The sequence below is a fragment of the Fundulus heteroclitus genome, chromosome 10 (assembly GCF_011125445.2).
Source record: "Fundulus heteroclitus isolate FHET01 chromosome 10, MU-UCD_Fhet_4.1, whole genome shotgun sequence".
NCBI classification, from domain to species: Eukaryota; Metazoa; Chordata; class Actinopteri; order Cyprinodontiformes; family Fundulidae; genus Fundulus; species Fundulus heteroclitus.
The window spans coordinates 1979311-2000424 of NC_046370.1; the positions used below are offsets into that span (position 1 = coordinate 1979311).

A 21114-nucleotide genomic window follows, 5' to 3' on the forward strand; every position below is an offset into this window, starting at 1 on the left:
CAGACCAGTTACCAAAATGCATGCCACATTTTCTTTAATCATAATTTCCCCCAAATCCTTTTAAAAAGGACAATCATTTATAGGTACACGCAATTTTTACACCGTAAAGATAATCAACATCTGCTGGCAGAAACCCACCTATAGCACACAAATATATTTAATAATGAGATGAAAAAAAAAATGCAACAAAGCAAAGTCACCTTCTACTTGTCCATTACTGAGTCCTGGAACGTTGAGTCCTCCTGCATTATAACCTACAGATATATATATATATATATATATATATGACATAATTTTAGTCAGATTCAGACCGAAGCTTGTTGTAAAGCTGGTAAACGGATAAAAACATGAAGAAAAGCAAAAAGTTCCATGTCAGGTTTTATTCTAGTGAAGCTCAAATCCCAATTACTGGTCAAAACTTGATGATTTTGTGTAACAAAATATAGTAAATAAATAAAATCCGATGCTATATTTGAAAGAACAACATTTAAAGTGCTTCAAACAAGATATTTGTAGAGAAAAAGGGGGAAAATAAAAATAAATAAAAAGAAAGGGTTAAAATAAAGAAAAAAAGAGGAGGAAAAACAACAATTTGCAGGGATCCATACCAGGTTTGTTCGCTTTAACACCACCACCGTTCAAATACAGCCCTGCGCCGCCTCCATTTCCTGAAGAGAGACAGAAAAAAACTACAAACCGGTCTTTGAAATCATATTTAGCTCAATCCAACAGTATGAGAACCTTTTTTCAGCAGCAAAGTCTCACAAAGTTTAGTGAAATACAAGCTTTTAATTTTATTTTTTTAAATCCAACTTTAAGAAATAAAATTTTTGACATAACCATCAGTGGCCCAACAATTTATATAAAATACGTAACAGTAGGTCTTTAAGTTAATCAAGGTGCACGAACGTTCTCTTAGCCATTCTTCAAAACAGGAAAGACAAGTAAACATGTCATTTAAGAAACTCAGACATGTGTTTCTCTTCACAAGTCAGCAAATGACTACATGAAAAAAAATCTTGTAGCCATTTCTCAAATCCACAGTCAGAGCAATATTCAAAAGAAGAAATAAATTAAAACGACTGGAGGTTTATTTTGGCGCTGCACACAGCGGTAAGGATAATAGGGGGTAAAAATCCACAAAACTCACATTTATATAACTGATGGATTCTGTTACTACAGTGAAAAAGTGCTTTTATACACATTTACCAGGTGCGCCAATTATTATAAAAGGATACATGTGGACAGGACTTTTAGTTTTCAGCATGTTTGACAATTAATTTGCAAAAATTGAAGAAGAAATCTCACAAAACAAGAGACTGCTTCACAATCATACAACCGCCTGTTGTGTTTGTGCCTCCAGTTCCTGCATTGTAAGGTTCCCTGTAAATAAAAAATATTTCTGGGCTGTTTTGTTATGATGTCCCTTTTGGGCACATCAACAGGGGGACTGTTACGAATTATGAGATAATCTGGAAATCTACCCATCTCGCATTGTTTTTGTATGAGAGGCCAGTACTGAACCTGTAAACATTCCTCTGCCTTTTAGATTAAATATGTTAGAAATCTAGTTTCAAGAGTCTTTTTATCACTAGTCTACAATAGAAACACCACATCTTTCTTGGGTTGAACCGCAACGGGTGAGGTAAATTCTTAACAATTTACCAGATTTGAATCTCTTCATCCATTGTCCGGTTGGTCCGCAATCTGCATCAGACAAACATTATGATGTCACTTTTTAAGAATTAGGACTAAAACACAAGCAAATGAAACAAAAAATAACCAAAAACACTGCAAAAAGGGAACTAAAAATAAGTAAAAACGTCTTGAAATTAGTGTATTTTTCCTTGATTTGAGCAGGTAGATAAGACTATTTGCCAATAGAATGAGATTTTTGCACTTAAAACAGGAACAATTCATCTCTAAAATAACATAATTAGACATCCTGCACTTGAAATAAGACGGTGGAGATGAATTGTTTGTATTTTAAGTGCAAAAATCTTATTCCATTGGCATATAGTCTTATTTACCTGCTCTAATCAAGGAAAATTACAATGATTTCAAGAAAATTTCACTTACTTTTAGTTCTGTTTTTGCAGTGAACAGTTTATTTTTAAATAGAAGAGAGCAATTCTGGGTATTAACCGTCCTAAATAAACAAAAATCTTTAAATATGCTACTCATATTAACTAATCTACTCACACAGCATAACTGGATTTTATTAGAGTGAGATTAAGGAGTAAAAATGGACGGATGTTCACCTGGTTTGTTTGGTTTAGCTCCCTGACCGCTGGAGACAGAAACTCTCCCGTTCGCTGAAAAACAAACAAACAGAAACGTCAGCGTCTTCTCCCTGTTCACAGCCTCTCTGTCACAGCGGGGATTCTTCACAGGGATTATATTCATTCGGTGAGTTAAACTTGCAATCCAGCTCATGCACCAAATGCAAAAAGAATGAAAACATGTTAGGATTATCAGCGACACTGTCATAAAAGAAGAGAAAACTCTTTGGTCTGATGCAACATATTAGAGTCAGCTCCCTTAAAAAGGTTGCATGAGCAGCATCCATGGTGGGGGAAGACGATACACTGCAAAAATGAAACTTAAAATAAGTAAAACGTTCTTAAAATGAGTGTGTTTGTCCTTGATTTGAGCAGGTAAATAACATGATTTGCCAATGGAATAAGATTTTTGCACTTAAAATAGGAACAACTCATCTCCATCGTCTTATTTCAAGTGCAGGATGTCTAATTATCTTATTTTAGGGGTCAAAATACTCACTCCATTGGCAAAATAACTTATTTACCTGCTCAAATCAAGGACAAATACACGAACTTTAAAAACATTTTACTTATTTTTAGATCCGTTTTTGCAGTGTAAACATTACAGAGCAGAGCAGGATCCTCTAAACTATACCTGGGAAGTTAGACTGACGTCATGCAACTCAGCTAATTATTAATTTTTTCTGTCCAATCCAAGTCCTAGAGAAGCTTCAGACTCCTACACATGCAGTGCAGCTCAGTCAACACATCCACGTCTAGGCTTCATTTACCAGGGAGACTCCCCTGTGCTGTTTCAGGCTCACTCTTGATGCCCGCTTCCTTTGCTGCAGGCCCACTCAGTGTTTCCTCAGGAGGGATGTTTTCTGAGCTCTCAGCTGCCTCTGACCCAGCAGCAGCTTTGGGTTTTATGGATCTGGTACCTGCAGGGTCAGCTGTCCCGTCTACACCGAAAACAACATCTGATTCTGCAGAGTTCTGCTCAGGACCCGCGTTTTCAGCCATATAACCTAGAGGCCACACATGTCGTTACCATTTGGACTTTTAAAAAACTTTTCTAGAGTGACTCGAATTCTACAGAAACCTTAAAACCTTGATGGTAAAAGTCTCACAGTTGGCGATTCAACTGTGCTTTGGTAGATTTTGGTTTATAGTGGCGGTAATTCAGGGGCTATCGAACTAGATTTTCAAAATTCATCTTATTTAAAGAGATTTTCTTTATTCTTAGTGCTCCCCACCCAAAAAACACAGAAGTAACAAAATCTGAGATTGTATTTTTTGATGCAGGCACCCACTGGCAGCACACCATGTTGTCATCAGCGCATCCTTTAATCATGTTGAAAAGTAGAAGTCAGTTTAGTGGTTAATACAAAATATATAGAAAATAAAACTTGTAATGGGACAGTTTTCAAATGTTGCAGAGTTTTAAAAATCTTGTCACATTTGAGCAAAATGTTTAACAGTAATAGTGAAATAATTGATCAGTGAGATGGATTTCAGTTTATATATTACATTTTTTTTTTACATTTTTAATTTGAGCGTTTTACATTTGGATTAGGTTATCATATATTTTAATGTTTTAATAATAATTTGCATGTACTCCCTGTGCATGTGTGGGTTCTTTCCGAGTACTCCGGCTTCCTCTCTCCTTAGGTGTGAGTGGGTGCCTGGATGGTTGTTTATCCTGTTTGTCTCTATAATGCCCTGCGATAGACTGGTGACCTGTCCAGGTTGTCCAGGTTGTACCCCGCCTCTCGCCCATTAACAGCTGGAGATAGGCACCAGCACCCTTCTCGATCCAATGAGGGATATGCGTGCATAGATAGATAATATACAGTATAATATATAATATATATACAGGACTGTCTCAGAAAATTAGAATATCGTGAAAAAGTATACTAGTAGGCTATTCAACTAATCACTTGAATCGTCTACTACCATCTAATGTAGAACAGATTACTGGATCAATGTGTGCTTCTGTGCTTTTTTGTCTCTCTTGTTGTGTCTCTGTTCTGTCTTCTGTAACCCCAGTCGGTCGAGGCAGATGACCGTTCATACTGAGCCCGGTTCTGCCGGAGGTTTTTCCTTCCCGTTAATGGGTGGTTTTTCTTCCCACTGTCGCTTCATGCTTGCTCAGTATGAGGGATTGCAGCAAAGCCATGTACAATGCAGACGACTCTCCCTGTGGCTCTACGCTTCCCCAGGAGTGAATGCTGCTTGTCGGGACTTTGAAGCAATCAACTGGTTTCCTTATATAGGACATTTTTGACCAATCTGTATAATCTGACCCAATCTGTATAATATGATTGAACTTGATTTTGTAAAGTGCCTTGAGATGACATGTTTCATGATTTGGTGCTATATAAATAAAATTGAATTGAAAATTGAATTGAATTGAATTGAATTGAAGTCTAATTAACTGGAAACACTGCAGGGTTTCCTGAGCCTTGAAAAACACTCAGCTTGGTTCAGTAAACTAAATCACAAGTATGGGGAAGACTGCTGATCTGACTGCTGTGCAGAAGACCATCATTGACACCCTCCATCAGGAGGTTAAGACACAAAAAGAAATTTCTCAAAGAGCAGGCTGTTCACAGAGTGCAGTTTCAAAGCACATTCACAAAAAGTGTGTTGGAAGGGGGGAATGTGGCAGGAAACGCTGCACAACCAAGAGAGGTGACCGCAGCCTTAACAGCATCGTGAAGAAGAGCCGCTTCCAGAATTTGGGGGAGCTTCAAAGACAGTGGACTGAAGCTGGAGTCCAGGTATCAAAAGCCACTGTTCACAGACGTGTCCGGGAAATGGGCTACAATAGCCGTATTCCCATGGTCAAGCCACTTCTGAACTCAAGACAACGGAAGAAGCGTCTGACTTGGGCTATGGAAAAAAAGCACTGGACAGTTGCAGAGTGGTCCAAAGTCCTCTTTTCTGACGAAAGCAAGTTTTGTATGTCATTTGGTAGTCAAGGCGCCAGAGTCTGGAGAGGCGCAAAATCCAAGTTGCTTGAAATCCAGTGTGAAGTTCCCACAGTCAGCGATGGTTTGGGGAGCCATGTCAGCTGCTGGTGTTGGTCCACTGTGTTTCATCAAGTCCAGAGTAAATGCAGCTGTGTACCAAGAGACTTTAGAGCACTACATGCTTCCATCTGCTGAAAAGCTCAATGGAGATGATGATTTCATTTTCCAGCATGATCTGGCACCTGCCCACATAAGATTCTCACAGTAACTGGTGTACTGACCATGGCATTACTGTCCTTGATTGGCCTGCCAATTCCCGTGACCTGAACCGCATAGTAAACTTGTGGGATATTGTGAAGAAGAAGAAGCTGAAAGACTGAAATGAAAATGCAAATGAGCTAAAGGCCACTATTGAAGCATCCTGGGCATCCATAACACCTCAGCAATGCCACAGGCTGATTGCCTCCATGCCACGCCGCATTGATGCAGTAATCTGTGCAAAAGGATTCCCAACCAAGTACTGACTGCATTAATGGACATTTTCAAATGTTTGATTTTGTTTTGCTGTTATCATTTTTATTTTTTACTTGGTCTGAGGAAATATTCTAATATTTTGAGATAGGATTTTTGAGTTTTCTTCAGCTGTACGCCATAATCAGCGATATTAAAACAATAAAGGGCTTGCAATATCTTAGTTGATTTGTAATGAATCCAGAATGTATGACATTTCATGTTTTTTAATTGCATTACAGAAAATAAAGAACTTTATCACAATATTCAAATTTTCTGAGACAGTCCTGTATATATGTTAAAAAAAATCGAGATAGAGTGGTCTCTAGCATGGACTCAAACGACTTGCCTGGATGAAGGGCCGCTCCTGGTTCTGCTCCATATTTGGTTCCTTTCTGACCCTTATCCAGCAGACCCATGTGTGCCGGTTCAGGTCCAGTTTGCAGGCCCGGGTACGGAGCTGATTCTGGATTGGACTCCAGGTTCAGCTGTGTCTGTGCGAACCGTCTGTCTTGTGACCCAGGCAGCGGCAGCTGTTGGTACTTCTCATCCGTCACCTGGTAGTGAATACCGCCGGCGGGATTAAGAGCAGCAGCAACTTCCCCCGGAGTCCTGACTCGTTGGTGTAAACCACCGTCTACTGCTGTTGGACTCTGCTGCCGAGAAGAACCAGCTCCACCTTTCAGGGTCTTTCCGTGAGATAAATCTGCTCCTCTTACAGCTTGACCTTTTCCATTCCCCAATCCGTAGCCTGGAAACCAGAATTAAGGGTTACATTCAAAGTTATTTTTTTTATCGCATCAGTAACTGATCAATGGGTGTATCAGATTCAACGTGCACTGTAACAAGGCTAATGACTCTTTTAATATTACTTTTATGTAGTAACGTGCAGCCCAACAAGAAGCAAGGCGGTGCAGCGATTTTTATAGATTTGTCAAAACCATTGAAAACTGTTGATCATTACACTTTGATAGTCAGACTTTTTTTAAATGTTATTTTAGAAATAGGACACAATGTATTGAATATGATGGTTCTGAAGCTGTAGCTATCCACAAAGGGGTGCCGCAGGGATCTATATTACGTCCTCTTTGCAGGATACTTTGCTATCCTGCAAAGTTACTTCATTTATCCTGCAAAGTTACTTTATTTTCCTGCTAAGTTACGTTATTATCCTGCAAAGTTACGTTATTATCCTGCAAAGTTACTTTATTATCCTGCAAAGTTACTTTATTATCCTGCAAAGTTACTTTATTATCCTGCAAAGTTACTTTATTTATCCTGCAAAGTTACTTTATTATCCTGCAAAGTTACTTTATTATCCTGCATAGTCACTTTATTATCCTGAAAAGTTATTTTATTATCCTGCAAAGTTACTTTATTATCCTGCAAAGTTACTTCATTTATCCTGCAAAGTTACTTCATTTATCCTGCAAAGTTACTTCATTTATCCTGCAAAGTTTCTTCATTTATCCTGCAAAGTTACTTTATTATCCTGCAAAGTTACTTAATTATCCTGCAAAGTTACTTAATTATCCTGCAAAGTTACTTTATTATCCTGCAAAGTTACTTTATTATCCTGCAAAGTTACTTTATTATCCTGCAAAGTTACTTTATTATCCTGCAAAGTTACTTTATTCTGGAATCCACTGCAATTCACTGAAATTCCTAAGCTGTATGCAAATTAAATTTCGTTCTGTACGCACTCTGTGCATACAACATGACAATAAAGTTGTCTAAGTCTAAGTCTTCCATGCATAATTTATATAAATGAGTTGGGACGGAATCTGTCTGATGCAGAGTTGCCTTTTTATGCAGATGACAGTCATTTATTGCACTGGATCTGCACTGAGCAACCTGCAGTTGGAGCGCTGCTGTTTTTAAAGGACATGGATGCCCATCAGGACAATTTCAGTTTCTGCAGACCTCTTTGGGACGACATTTTCTCAGTGGGATTTACCTCAAACACCTCAACTGCTATTTGACAGAGAAGACGTACCCTCAGGTTTATGTCCGTAGGCCCCCAGCGCAGCAGCACTTCCAACTCCACGGCCTTGTAAAAGAAATCAACAAGTACTAAGCAACATTTAAAATATTTAAATTTTAGAAAAAAATCTAACTTTATTTTACCCTATAAAAGATTAGAAAATATGTCACAACATAACTCAGTCAGTTAAATAGCTATATTCGTTGATTCTATTAGTGTTTCGACACTAATGCCATAAAAAGAGAAAAAAAGTGAAATTTTAGCAACAGGTGCTGAATACAAGATTTTAAAAACAGGGGAAAAAAAATAATTAATATTATTCCAAGCAATTATTATTAAAGGCAGGGTGGCCGAGATATGGAATATATTTGTTTTTACATGAAAATTTGTCTAACTCTAATTTTTAATTGGAATTTATGCACTTTTTAAAAGTCAAGTTGTGGACCATTACAGTTAACATTTATATTTAAACACACACATATCTATCTATCTATCTATCTCTATATCTATCTATCTATCTATCTATATATCTATCTATCTATCTATCTATCTATCTATCTATATATCTATCTATATATCTCTATATATATATATATATATATATATATATATATATATATATATGTGTGTGTGTGTGTTTGGGAGGGTGTTACCATTCATTTGGGGACCAAATCCCTTGACAGCTCCTGCAGCAGCTCCATAACCTCAGGTTAAAAAACATACAATTAATAAATGTACTATAACTGTAAATTAGGGCCTCTGTTTTAAAGCTCATACAGATTAAAATGTGATCTGGTACCTTTAGGGTTGGATCCAAACCCGTTAGAAATGGCTCCATTCGAATACCCTTAAGAGCAAACACATAAATGAAGCAAAGTCCCAAAGAGTTTTAAAACTTATTGAATGTTTGAAACTTGAGCGTTAACCTAGTTGGGGTCTTTCAGCAGCTCCTCTGGAACTTCCATACCCTTCATTCATCCAACGGGAGCAAATGATAGTAAGATTGGTCATAAAATACACAATCAACTTTCCTCAAAATGTTAGCACACATAACATGGGTTTCTCTATATTCTGAGTGTTGGGAAGGTATTTTTAAATGATTAGTAAGTATACAAGTCGTTGACTAAATTCAGTTCCTAATGCCTATGGCTGATGTTAGATTCTAGTTATTTGTTTAGAGGAAAAAGGCTGAAGCTTGATCCCAACCGTAAAGCACGGCAGTGGCAGCATTCATGCTGTTTTTTGTTTGGTTTTGTTTTTTTTTAACTAGAGGAGGGACTAGTGCTCTTCATAAACAGCAAAAAAATACATCCTGAGGAAATAACTTAAATTGAAGAAACCTCTCAAGATGTCAGCCAAGGCGTAGGAGTATGAAAGCAAATTGGTTTTCAACTGACCGATGACCCACAGTCTCAGACTTACAGCAGTTCTGCCAGAATCCATGGTTCAAAATTACAGAAAACTGTTCTGAGACACTTGTGGAAAAAGGCCCAGAACACTGGACCAAAGCCATGCAGTTTCAGAGGCAATTCTAGAAAATAGTATGAAATGTGTGTAAGCTTCCGAATTTAAAGAAACTGAAGGAAATCTCTAATTACTCTGGCATTAAGCAAATATCACTAATTTTGTCAATCTTAACCGAACTTAAACAACAAATGTTTACTCTGATTTAGAGTCAGGCAATGAGAAAAAAGTCATATATGTATTTATATCTATATATAGATATAGATATAGATAGATATAAAAAGTCCTTACCATTTGGCATGGGACCATGACCATTCAGGATACTCGAAAATCCTTTAAAAAAACATGAAATGCAAAAACATCAGGAATGAAAATGAGGAGTAAAATAATAAAGAAATTATGAAATAAATCCTCAATTTAAGGAGCAAACATGTTATACTGTTTCCTTATTATAGAAATAAAAACTGCATATATTTCTCTGTGGTTGAACAATCACCTGTTTTAGCTGCCTTAACAGCTCCAGTCCTTGGATTTCCATAACCTGAATATAGTTACACAGCCAACCAGATTTAGAATGCATATTTCCCTGTTTATCTAATGATGATAGTAAATATTTAAAATAACTGACCATTTGGTGATCTGACTCCAGCACGGCCTGTTACAGGATAATGATTTAAGAAAATGTGTCACTGTATTTAAGTTTTGTCATATACTTAATCATAAGTGATATTTACCATTGGATGCACCAGCTGAAGCGCCGTAACCTAAAATATTAACATTATCAGACTGTGCTGCTCATAAAAACATGGAAACATGGTTGAGTAAGTAGTTTTTGCTCAAAAGGATGATTATACCTTTCATTGGTCCCTTCGCTCCATTTCCATACCGAGGTCCAGAACCCAAAGCAGCGCCTCCATAACCGCCATTGAAGCCTTTAATCGTGTTTTAGACATAAAAATGCTTTGAAAAGCTATTTATACACCTTCAATTTTTGTCACTGTTTGATCTGTTCCAATACAAACATTTGATGGATTTCACCGGACACCTATTTAGATCAGTGGTGGTGCATGATTGTGAAGTGGAAGAAAAAATTATTTCTGATTATTAATGTTTTTTTATGATTAAAACTATAAGAAAAATAAGCCTCGCAATTGTTTTTCGCCCACCTTTACTTTGACAATCCTTATTAAAATCCAGTGCGATTATAAGTCACATAATTAGTGAATAGAGTCCACCTGTGTGTAATTTGTATAAATTCAGCTGTTCTTTGAAGGTCTAGGTCGTTTCTAAGAAATCGTTAGTTGAACAAAGAGCATCAGAAGACCAAGAAACCCACTATACACTGCAAAAATGGAACTAAAAATAAGTAATATTTTCTTAAAATTAGTGTATCTGTCCTTGATTTGAGCAGGTAAATAAGACAATCTGCCAATGGAATAAGACTTTTGCACTTAAAATAGGAACAACTCATCTCCATCATCTTATTTCAAGTGCAGGATGTCTAATTATCTTATTTTAGGGGTCAAAATACTCATTCCATTGGCAGATCATCTTATTTACCTGCTCAAATCAAGGACCAAAACACACATTTTAAGAACATTTTACTTATTTTTAGATCCGTTTTTTGCAGTGTATGGTTCAGGGAGAACATTGTGGAGAAGTTTAAAGCTCTGTCCAATCAAGTATCTGAAAACAGAAAGACAATGGCGCAAGTGCAAACCTGCCAAGACCCATTTAAAGTGACAGGCGGGGTAAGGAGAACGTTAGAGAAGCAGCCAAGAGGCTCATTGTAACTCTGGAGGAGTTGAATAGATCCCCACACTGCAAAAAGCGAACTAAAAGTAAGTAAAATTTTCTTGAAATTGTGTTTCTTTTTCCTTTATTTGAGCAGCTAAATAAGACTATTCGCCAATGGGATGAGTATATCTAAAATAAGATAATTAGATATCCTGCACTTGAAATAAGATGATGGAGATGAATTGTTCTTATTTTAAGTGCAAATAGTCTTATTTACCTGCTCAAATCAAGGAAAAATACCACAATTTCAAGAACATTTTACTTACTTTTAGTTCCCTTTTTGCAGTGCAGCTCTGGTGGGAGTGTCTGCCAATAGGACAAGTCAACAAATCTGGCATTTATAGAAGACTTAAGAAGAAAAAAGATAAAATTTTAAAAGGAAGCAAATAACATTATGCATTTTACCACAAGCCATGCAAGGATCACACCTAATATGTGGAAAAAGATGCTCTGGTCTGATGCAAGTAAATCCAAACGTCTTGGTCTACGTGCAAAATGAAGGGGCAGAACCTAACACTGCCCATAACCCTAAAAATGAAAAGGTGCAGAGGCATAATATGGGATGCTTTCCCTGAGCAGGGACGGGGAATCTGGTCAGAGCTGAAAACCTGGACAGGGTAAAGCAATCCTGGAAGAAAAACCTTCCAGATGTTGTAAACGACTGGAGCAGATGCTCACCCTCTGGGATGGAGTGACCGCAGACACACAACCAGAGACACAACGGAGCGGTTTAGATAAAAACACATCCACGGGTCAGAATGGCCTAGTCAAAGTTCAGCCTGAAATCCAACCGAGAATCTGTGACAATAACTAAAAAGTGATGTTGACACACACTCCCGTTAAATCTGAATGCTCTTCAGCTGCTTTGTGAGGAAAAACTAGGGAACAATCTACTCGAAGAAAGCTGTGGGGAGGAACGCCGTGAGATATTCTACCACTGTATCTGCAGGGAGAGACGTTTCTACAAAGTTTTGACTCTGGGGTGCTGGAAACAACAAGGATCTTTATTTACAATAAAGAAAAAGCTAAATCAATTTCCTTCCACTTCACCGTTTGCACTCCTTTTTGTTCGTCTGTAAAGTAACATCCCAATAAAACACATTCAGGTTTGTTGTTGCAAGGTGACAAAACATGGAACGGTTCAGGGGTTATATAAAGTGATATTAGTGATATATGATTATGTCAAATTCTCCTCACCTTTAGTCGCTGGGGTTCTGTAGCCATTATAACCATTACCGCCATACGCTGTAAGAACAAAAAAAAAACATTTTTATAAGGGGATTAATGGGTTGGCTCAGCCCTGCGCAATTAACAACACTGACCCTTCGCTTGGTTCATGCCAGGTTGGGGACCTCTGAAATGTCCTGTTCCTCTGGCTGGGCATCCGGTGACAGAAGAGCACGTGTAAAAGTTTTGTCATAGTCATGATTTTGAGTTCCTGGTCAAAAGTTAAGCAACAATACCTGGCATATAATGGGGTCGGCCATATCCCTTCACCAGATTCTCTCCATGTCCACGCTGACCTGTTAAATAAGCGTCCATGCTTAAAGGTACACATCGAGCAGGCAAAAAAAAAAACATGATTTATGAAGAAATCGTATCCAATTTATTTATAAAGCAGGTTTAAAAAGCAGCACGTTTACCCAAAGTACCTTAAAAGGCATAACACTGATTTTAAAGCATATTAAAGCATTTATAACATAGAAGAGAAACCAACTGATTTCTGATTTCAAACTTATTTCTGCACATTTATCTCTCGTGTTATTGTTCAAAATAAACTTTCAACCATTCATTCACAATAAAAAGATAATTTCAACTGAAAACATATGACTTTTTAAAAGAGACTCAAAATATCCTAAACTTTCCTCCTAGTTTTTGTAATACGTAAAGCGGCTGTTCTGCTGAGCTAGAGCAGAGAGGAGCAGGACCATTAAGGTATTTTTAAGGGTTAGGTTAGGGCACATGTGTCAAACTCAAAGCCCGGAGGCAAAATCAGGTCCGTCAAGGCAATATATGTGGCCCTCATGAGCCAAAAAAGGCATATCATGTCATAAAGTACAGGCATATATCCTTTTAAAGTGTATAAAGTGGCTGAAACTGTGCCTCCTGTAGTGAATGTTTTAACTGTGTAGTAACAGCATTCTGCCACTAGATGTCAGCTTTTCCCACAACACATTAAAACGACCCAGAAATATCCAAAATGAGTAAAAGCGATGCAGAATGATGAGTTTAAAGTGTAACTCACCCTAATAACAACTTTGTTTTTTGCAGATAAACTGTTTAAATTGGGCATCTGGTTGCTAATTTTATGTTACTGTGATTATGTTACGTGTCATCTATACAGATGACACGTAACGACACACTTTTAATGACGTCATGATGCCAAAGCGGCCCAATATAAAAATGAGTTTGACACCCGTGGTTTAGGATTTTAAAATTAGATATGTGATGCACAAGGAGGAAAGGATAGGTGAGATGTGCTTTTCACATTTCTTACCATCTGGCCGTGCTCCGTTGCCTCTGGATGCTCCGGCTACAAGTCCTTGACCTGGGGAATGATGAATGCATTTATAATTTAGCAGTATTTAGATCTGAATACTAAACTATCTATTAAAGTGATTTTTGCAAGAGAGTTTAATACTAATGCACTCAGCACTGGCACCAAACAGAAATAATAACTCAAATACCGTTGCCTTTAGTGCCTTGTCCTCCATATCTGCCGACTTGAGCCCTGTAGCCTGAAACAGCAGCATTTTTCGTTGTACGTGAATTTATTTAAGGACTTTTTTATGCTTTTATCATAAGAAAAACATTTAATAATCTGAGTTGATATAAAATACATTTCTTATACCATTGCCTTTATCTCTTTGACCACCATGCGCCCCAGCATGAGCACCGTAACCTGCAATGAAGACAAAGCAATTAGACAAGTTGTGTCTGTCACTGACTGGCAAATATTTTACTCCTCGCTTTGAGCTTCCGTTTAACCGTGTTTCTCAACTTGATGAAGCCTTTTAAAGAAGGTACTATATATACACTCTTTGCTTTTATTTAACAGTGAAAGCACTCTTGGATCAGTTCTGTGGTTTTGCGTGTAAATGAAAATCTGAAACCACGGTGCAGATATACAGATGCCCTTTTTTTTACTTGGCCTACATATCTGCCAGCTCAAGCTGCAACAGATGGTCTTTATTTCCAATAGGGATAATCTTTTCACATATCATTACAGGCCTGAAATCTGGGTGTAGAGATAGACTCAGACCTGAACCTTCAAGGACACATAAAGACTGTCACAAAGTCAGCCTTCTAGCACCTGAAGAACATTTGAAGGATTAAAGGACCGATGTCCCAACGAGATCTAGAGAAACTCATCCACATGTTTATCTTTAGTCACACTGATTACTACAACGGTGTTTTCACAGGTCAGCCCAAAAAAAAATTAACCGGACAGCTGCAGCTGATTCAGAACGCTGCTGCCTGCATCCTCACTAAGACTAAGAAAGTAGAGAACATCACCCCAGTTCTAAAGTCCTTACACAGGATCCCTGTAGCTCAGGAAATAGACTTTAAAATACTTCTGTTAGTCTATAAATCCCTGAACGGCTTGCTATTGCTGTATCAACCCTCCAGACCACTTAGACGTTCTGGTTCTGGTCTACTCTGCAGAACCAGAACCAGACATGGAGAAGTAGCATTCTGCTTCTATGCTCCTCAAACTCGGAACAAACTTCCAGAAAACTGGAAATCAGCTGAAACACCGAGTTCCTTTAAATAAAACCACCTGTTTAGAGTTGCTTTCAGCCATAATAACAGGAACACTGACCAACGTATTTGATGTTTTCAACGATACGATTTAATGTTTGTTACTGGAACTGTTTCAATGTGTTTATGATGTTTTTTTTTATCTTTTCATGATGTAAAGCACTTTGCTGCTGAAACGTGCTACAAATAAACCTGACTTGACTTATAACATGTTCTTTAAAGGAACCGTGTGTGTGGCTTTAATAACTGGTACTACCTTTGATTCCGGTGGTTGGTCCAGAAATAACCCCAAATCCTGCAAAAAACAACAATTTTAATGTCTTAAAGGGGACATATCAGGCTTTCCTTTTCACATTTAAATCATTCAGCTGTTGCCTTTATAAAATGTAACTTTGGTCTGAATTCCTCGTTATTGTTGCCCCCCAGCTCTTATTTTACCAGTTTTCCATATCTTTAAGTAAGATTATATATATATATATATATATATATATATATATATATATATATATATATATATATATATATATATACATACACTTATATATATATAAGTCCTGAATACAAAACTAGAGACTTTTCAGAACAGTAAAAGGAAAACAGGACAACAAATTCTGTAATATTTGTCACTAGACATAAAACAAAACAAATGAAACAATGAAAAATTGTTGTTTTTGTCATCTGCACAACCACAGAAGAAAAACTACAATGGGTCTTAACCCAAGTCTTGATCTTTTTCCACTGAAATAACAGTTTTGCTTGAAATACCCCCCCCGTCCTTCCAGTGGTACTTTTAGCCTCTTTTCCTAAAACTTGTAAAACCCACATATACCATAGATTACAAACAGCCAAATAAGTGTTAGGAAAGTGTAAAAGTGTTTGTGATACCATTGCCTTGGGTTCCAAATCCATTTTGTGAAGCAGCTGCAGCACCGTTACCTGGAAGCAGACGCAACTATAAACTCTTATAAACTGTAATATTTAAGCCCAAGGGCCACTCTTAACCACATCTACAGGTCGTACAACCTTTCGCATTTTGTAGATTTGCTGGTCCGGCTTTGACCCCATATCCTGCAAGAAAAGGAGAAAATAATGAATAAATAAATTCTTTGCAGGTGTTGATAAAGGACCTTAAATATTTCCACCACAGAGACAGAAAATCTATGTCCACCATTAGCGGCACCATTTCTTCCAGGTAAAACAGACAGATTTTGTCCTGGAGAGGAAACAAATCCAAGACTAGTAAAAAGCAGCACTTGTCGTATGAATTAGACAATATTAACATCTTTTAACCTCGTCCAGTGGTTCCCATAAAATATTTTAACATCTTTAAGTGATTAATGAATGCCGGTACTGATAATTGCAGGAAATGTTTCTTTTAAAGAACAAAGCAGTTTGTATTGAATGAGTTGGAGCGTAGAGTTGCTTGGAAAATATCCTGTGACACATGTCAAACCTTTAAAAGAAATACCTTTAGTTCCTTGTCCTCCATAAGAAGCAGCCTGATTTGCGTAACCTAAAACAACAACAAACAACAAAAAAACTAGGATTAGTTGACACAGTTGTGAGTTTGGACAGTTATTCACATGTAAGGTGCCACAATCACCCCACCTTTCAGCTGTTGTCCAATTGCTGGGCCGGCTTGGGGTCCATATCCTGCAGTGAATAAAGTTAATTATTCCATTGTCTATGTTGATTTTTAAGTGAATGTTTTGCTTTATTCGGGTCGATCTGAAGGATCTAAAACTGAAGGAAAGTATCCCATTCACCATATGGACCGTTAGTCATGGCTCCAGGTCTAGTAGATAAAGCAGCTTGATTTCCACCTAAAATAGAAGCCCAATGCAAACATAATTATATTAAAACAACTGGTAAACAGTAAGTCTTATTTGGAAAGTATAGGAGTTAAGGCTGGTTTAGTCAGATAACTGATAGTTCACCAGTACGGAGGCAATGGATGGTTTTATTTGGATGAAAGCTGATAGTCCCATCACAGTATTGTACATCTGCCTTGTGTTCCTTTGTTGCAGCTGTTTTCCAGACACACAGCACAATACCTCAGCATGTGATGCGATCTCCAGCGAAATTAGACCGCCACAGATTTCTTTGGAAAATGCCAGAAAATTCTTTGGCAAGAGCGTCACAACTTAGCTTTACCATACATAGTGTATCTATCAAATTAAACTTAATTTTATACAAATGTGATCGGACTAATTGAATCATAATCCTTCCTAATGACATGGTATGCTATGCAGACGCTTTGTCTGCGCTGATGAAGATTCACTCACTTCAGCCTGGTGAATGCTTGGAGCAGCTGGCTTTCTTCTTTGCTTTATTGAGCTAATATTTATTTTATTAGTTGGGGAGAATCACTGGCCGTGTATAGAGCATTGAACTTTGTGGGTCAGGTGACCCGGGGTTCATTGGGTGAGGAGAAAAACGAGACAATGACATCAAGTTCATGAAGATTTATTTGAGTTATAACACCCTGGGACCTGATTTCCTCCAAACCTTTATAGCATTACACCTTCTATTTGCTTTATACATTCCAAAGCAGTACTATTTATGTGAATTTAAATTTAAAAGTGGAACAAATTTAAGTCAACAGAAAATGTGAGCTCAAAAGCAGCTTAATTTGGATGATGACTAAAATATTTCACTAATTGGTGAAAGAATAGCCCCAGGAAACTAGCGGTGTCCTGGGAAAAGGTCCTTGACCCAAAATCTGCTCCTATTGCTGACAATACACGAAATTCAGGCTTGTTTTTATCAATTCGATAAAGTTTGCAAACTGGATGTGTTTCTTTTAATGAGGCAAATGTGCAAAACCCTTTTCTATGGGTTCTACTATGATTTAAATGTTGCTTTCCTAAAATAAATCTGACAGCGTTCTTTGTTTAGCTAAATGTTGCATGCTTAAGTTATTTTTGAGTAGATAATAATAACAATAATCACAATGTACAATTTTTGTGATTTTAGTTTAAAAAGAATTTGTGACAATAAGTTTGGAGATCTCCTGCTGAAAAGGTTTAAAGATTCTTTCCTCATTTAGATTTCATCTCAAAGCTCACTTCTGCAAACCTGCTGATTCTGTCTGATCTCATTATTTATCAAACCAACATTTCTACAATTTTTTGGCATTTACCACTAGCAAGACTTAGTTTTCATTTTAAATTGGTTTTATTGTTTCTTTTAAGCGTTCCCATGCATTATCTTATTTTATTTATCTATTTTTTTAATTGATGTGTTTTAACTTGGAGCAATGTACAGCACTTTGTTTCAGCTGTTGGCTTTTTTTAAGTGCTTTATAAATAAAGATGACTTTGTATATTAATTGGTCTTATATTGTCTTTTTGTTTCTTGGTGACCTTGAGTGACTTGAAATGTGCCTTAAAATAAAATATAGTATTGTTATTATTATTATTAAAGAATGAGACACACAACAAATGATCACTTTCAGGCTTTTTCATGAGGGATGATACATTTCAGACGTATGTAGCCTTTGAATCGTTTTAATCTTCCTCCATCCTGGATAATCATCTCATCAAAGCAGATTGTGTTTTATTCTGACTTTACAGACTGAACACAGTAAATTTACCATTCATTCCAGCTCCTTTGTTCATCCCAGCAACTGCTCCAGAACCTTAAACAACAAAAAAGTTAATCTTTAAGGCATTTAACGATAAAACAAAGCAATAAAATGTTCACATAGCATGATCACTGACCCGTTCCTTTAGTAGGATACCCGACATATCCGTTTTGCTGTCCCGACGTCCGGCCAACACCTTATATATATATATATATAAAAAAAGAACAGGTCTTAAAGTAGTGAAATGTTTGAGCTTAAAGCTGAATCTAGCAGCTCTTCTTTACCTTTAGATGGGATCAGGAACGATCCCGCTCTTCCCCCGCGCTGAGGTACGTTTCCTGAAAGCGTCAGAAATCATGACTGGTTGAATAAAATCTATGTTCTGTTGAGTAGATCAATAAAAGATGAGACCATCTACTTTAAAAAGCAAAAAAACTGAGGAGGTCACCGTTAGGTTGAGGTCCTTGTCCGGTGGAGGCTCCATATGAGGCGCCATAACCTTAAACATCACAACATGATTAAATCAAAATGTGGCTTTTGCATCCTTTTAATATCTGCGATCTACTTTCTGCTTGCTTGTGGTTAGATTTAGTTCTGCACTTCGACAATTGCCTTACAAATGGGCCAACAAAGATGCTTTAGCTGCTTGGTCAGAGCCAATAATGCTCCAGGCGGCAGCATGAGCTCTCAGAAAAACAGATAAAATAGGAACTCTTTGCATTTTCACAACCTTTGCACCGTTTTAGGTTCTTTTTCATCATTTGTGGAACAAATAGGGTGCAAGCACGAAACTACGTAAGTGTTTTATGCTCCAAAGTTCAACACTGACTGAAAAGACGGAAAAGGCTTTAAAGTGTAGACTATTGAAATGGAAGACCTGTGCAGATCCAGGTTAAGGGCGTTAATGATGGTGAAATCACAGCATTTGCTCTGGCTGATGCCTTTAAATCGTTCCGTCTTTGTAATTTTTTTAAATGCAAGGATCTACAGCAGCGGTGTCCCAACCTTTTGGCTATTGGGCCAAAATTGTTACATCGAAAGCGCTCAAGGGCCAAAAGGTGAATAAAAATAAATAACATGACCAAAAATACTAACCCAGCCCAACAAAATGTGATCATTATAAGAAACTGTTTATTTTATTAAATAAATTCCAATCAGATTTTAATGTCTGCATTTGAGTAAAAGTCATCCTATTTACTATGAAATTTAAGCAAACACAAAAAGAGTGCTTATCAAAAGATACATGTTTTAAGTTGTACTGAACATTCAGTTAGACCAGGGGTCTGCAACGTTTACAGTCAAAAGAGCCATTTTGCCTACAGTCCACTTGAATTAAACTCGTTCAGAGCCGCAAATGTTGTGTGGGTTTTGAAAAAAAGACAAGTTATAATTTGTGATAAAGATCTACTGTAGGAAATATGTTGTCATCGTTAAAGAAATACCATTTTATGTCTATTTTGAGGTTTGAAAAAATAGGATGGATGGGATGTTGATATTTGTGGATGATGTAAAAAAAAAAAAATCAGTTTCCAACACAATGAAAAAAATATTGATTTAAAATTAAATATTACTGGCACTTTTAGCATCATTCTGTTGTGAAAATTAAAAGCAATTATTCCAAGAAAAAGTTACTAAAACCTGTATTTATTATCATTACTACATTTAAATACCATAATAAAATATTATTTGTAGCCAAAGTTATTAAGAGCCACTGTGGAAGGTCCAAAGAGCCACTTGCGGCTCCAGAGCCACAGGTTGCAGACCCCTGAGTTAGACATTCAATAGTAAGGTTTTAACTTGCCTATAATAAATGTACCCTTATTACAAATAAAAAGCTTCCATCTGCAAAAAGCTAGCAGCGCCGATCGACCAAATCTCTCTTGAAATTCAGTTGGAGGGCCACACTTTGGACACCCCTGATCTACACGTTACAGATACAATCCTGCTGTGCAAACATCTGCGTCATCATTAACAACATCAGCGCAGTCCGTCATTTAAAAAAGGGAGCTTGCAGTTGCACCTCTGGGGAATTAGATGTTTAGTTAAAAACGATAGATGAGGTATAATTACAGTATTAATTAAAGTCTTTGCAGAGGAGTTGTTTCTTGGACAAACATTTTAGCGAACCCTTGAGAGTAGTTATTGGAGCGGCTGCCAAAGATCAGTGGAACCGTCCTCCTCTCACACATGGATGTTAGATTTAGACTTCCGTTGCCACTGAAGCCAAACTGCCAGTGATTGCACAAACTGCAGCAAGTGAACCAAGTTAGTTTCACAAGTGAAACTAAAACCTTGTAGAGGCGCTGGTCACACTGAGCTTCACGGATCGTCTCGCTCAGATTTCGGTTTTCTGACATGACTGTTTGAAATTTGGCAGACAAACCCGACCCCCTGGAAGACATTTGTCGCATTCCTCGCTGCTGTCTCACCGCTGGCTTCACTGCAAAAACGGAACTAAAAATAAGATAAATGTTCTTAAAGTTAGTGTATTTGTCCTTGATTTGAGCAGGTAAATACGATGATTTGCCAATGGAATAAGATTTTTTAACAATTCATCTCCATCATCTTATTTCCAGTGCAGGATGTCTAATTATCTTATTTTAGGGGTCAAAATACTCATTCCATTGGCAGATAATTTTATTTACCTGCTCAAATCAAGGATAAATACACTAACTTTAAAAACATTTGACTTATTTTTAGATCTGTTTTTGCAGTGTTCTCAGTTTATTGATAAAGAAAAAATGAAAAAAATGCACCAGCAGTGCTTGTTTCCTG

General features: G+C 37.2%; 2 protein-coding genes across 2 annotated transcripts; both read right to left on the reverse strand.

Moving 5' to 3' along the window:
• Positions 1 to 138: 138 nt before the first annotated feature.
• On the reverse strand, positions 139 to 8693 carry LOC118564413. The gene is made up of 10 exons (XM_036142569.1): positions 8657 to 8693; positions 8530 to 8577; positions 8384 to 8434; positions 7743 to 7796; positions 6096 to 6497; positions 3053 to 3289; positions 2262 to 2315; positions 1666 to 1707; positions 609 to 668; positions 139 to 254 (listed from the first exon to the last, which is right to left on the reverse strand). The coding sequence occupies exons 3-10, from the start codon at positions 8388 to 8390 to the stop codon at positions 139 to 141; spliced, it is 972 nt and encodes a 323-aa protein (XP_035998462.1). The 5' UTR covers positions 8391 to 8434; positions 8530 to 8577; positions 8657 to 8693.
• A 455-nt stretch (positions 8694 to 9148) lies between these two features.
• On the reverse strand, positions 9149 to 18672 carry LOC118564414 (spidroin-1-like). Its single transcript, XM_036142570.1, has 20 exons — positions 18624 to 18672; positions 18476 to 18535; positions 18349 to 18393; positions 16520 to 16576; positions 16362 to 16406; positions 16222 to 16266; positions 15777 to 15821; positions 15639 to 15689; positions 15010 to 15048; positions 13843 to 13893; positions 13679 to 13729; positions 13489 to 13539; positions 12455 to 12514; positions 12314 to 12367; positions 12189 to 12236; positions 10049 to 10126; positions 9929 to 9958; positions 9823 to 9849; positions 9691 to 9735; positions 9149 to 9159 (listed from the first exon to the last, which is right to left on the reverse strand). The coding sequence occupies exons 3-20, from the start codon at positions 18371 to 18373 to the stop codon at positions 9149 to 9151; spliced, it is 813 nt and encodes a 270-aa protein (XP_035998463.1). The 5' UTR covers positions 18374 to 18393; positions 18476 to 18535; positions 18624 to 18672.
• Positions 18673 to 21114: the final 2442 nt, after the last annotated feature.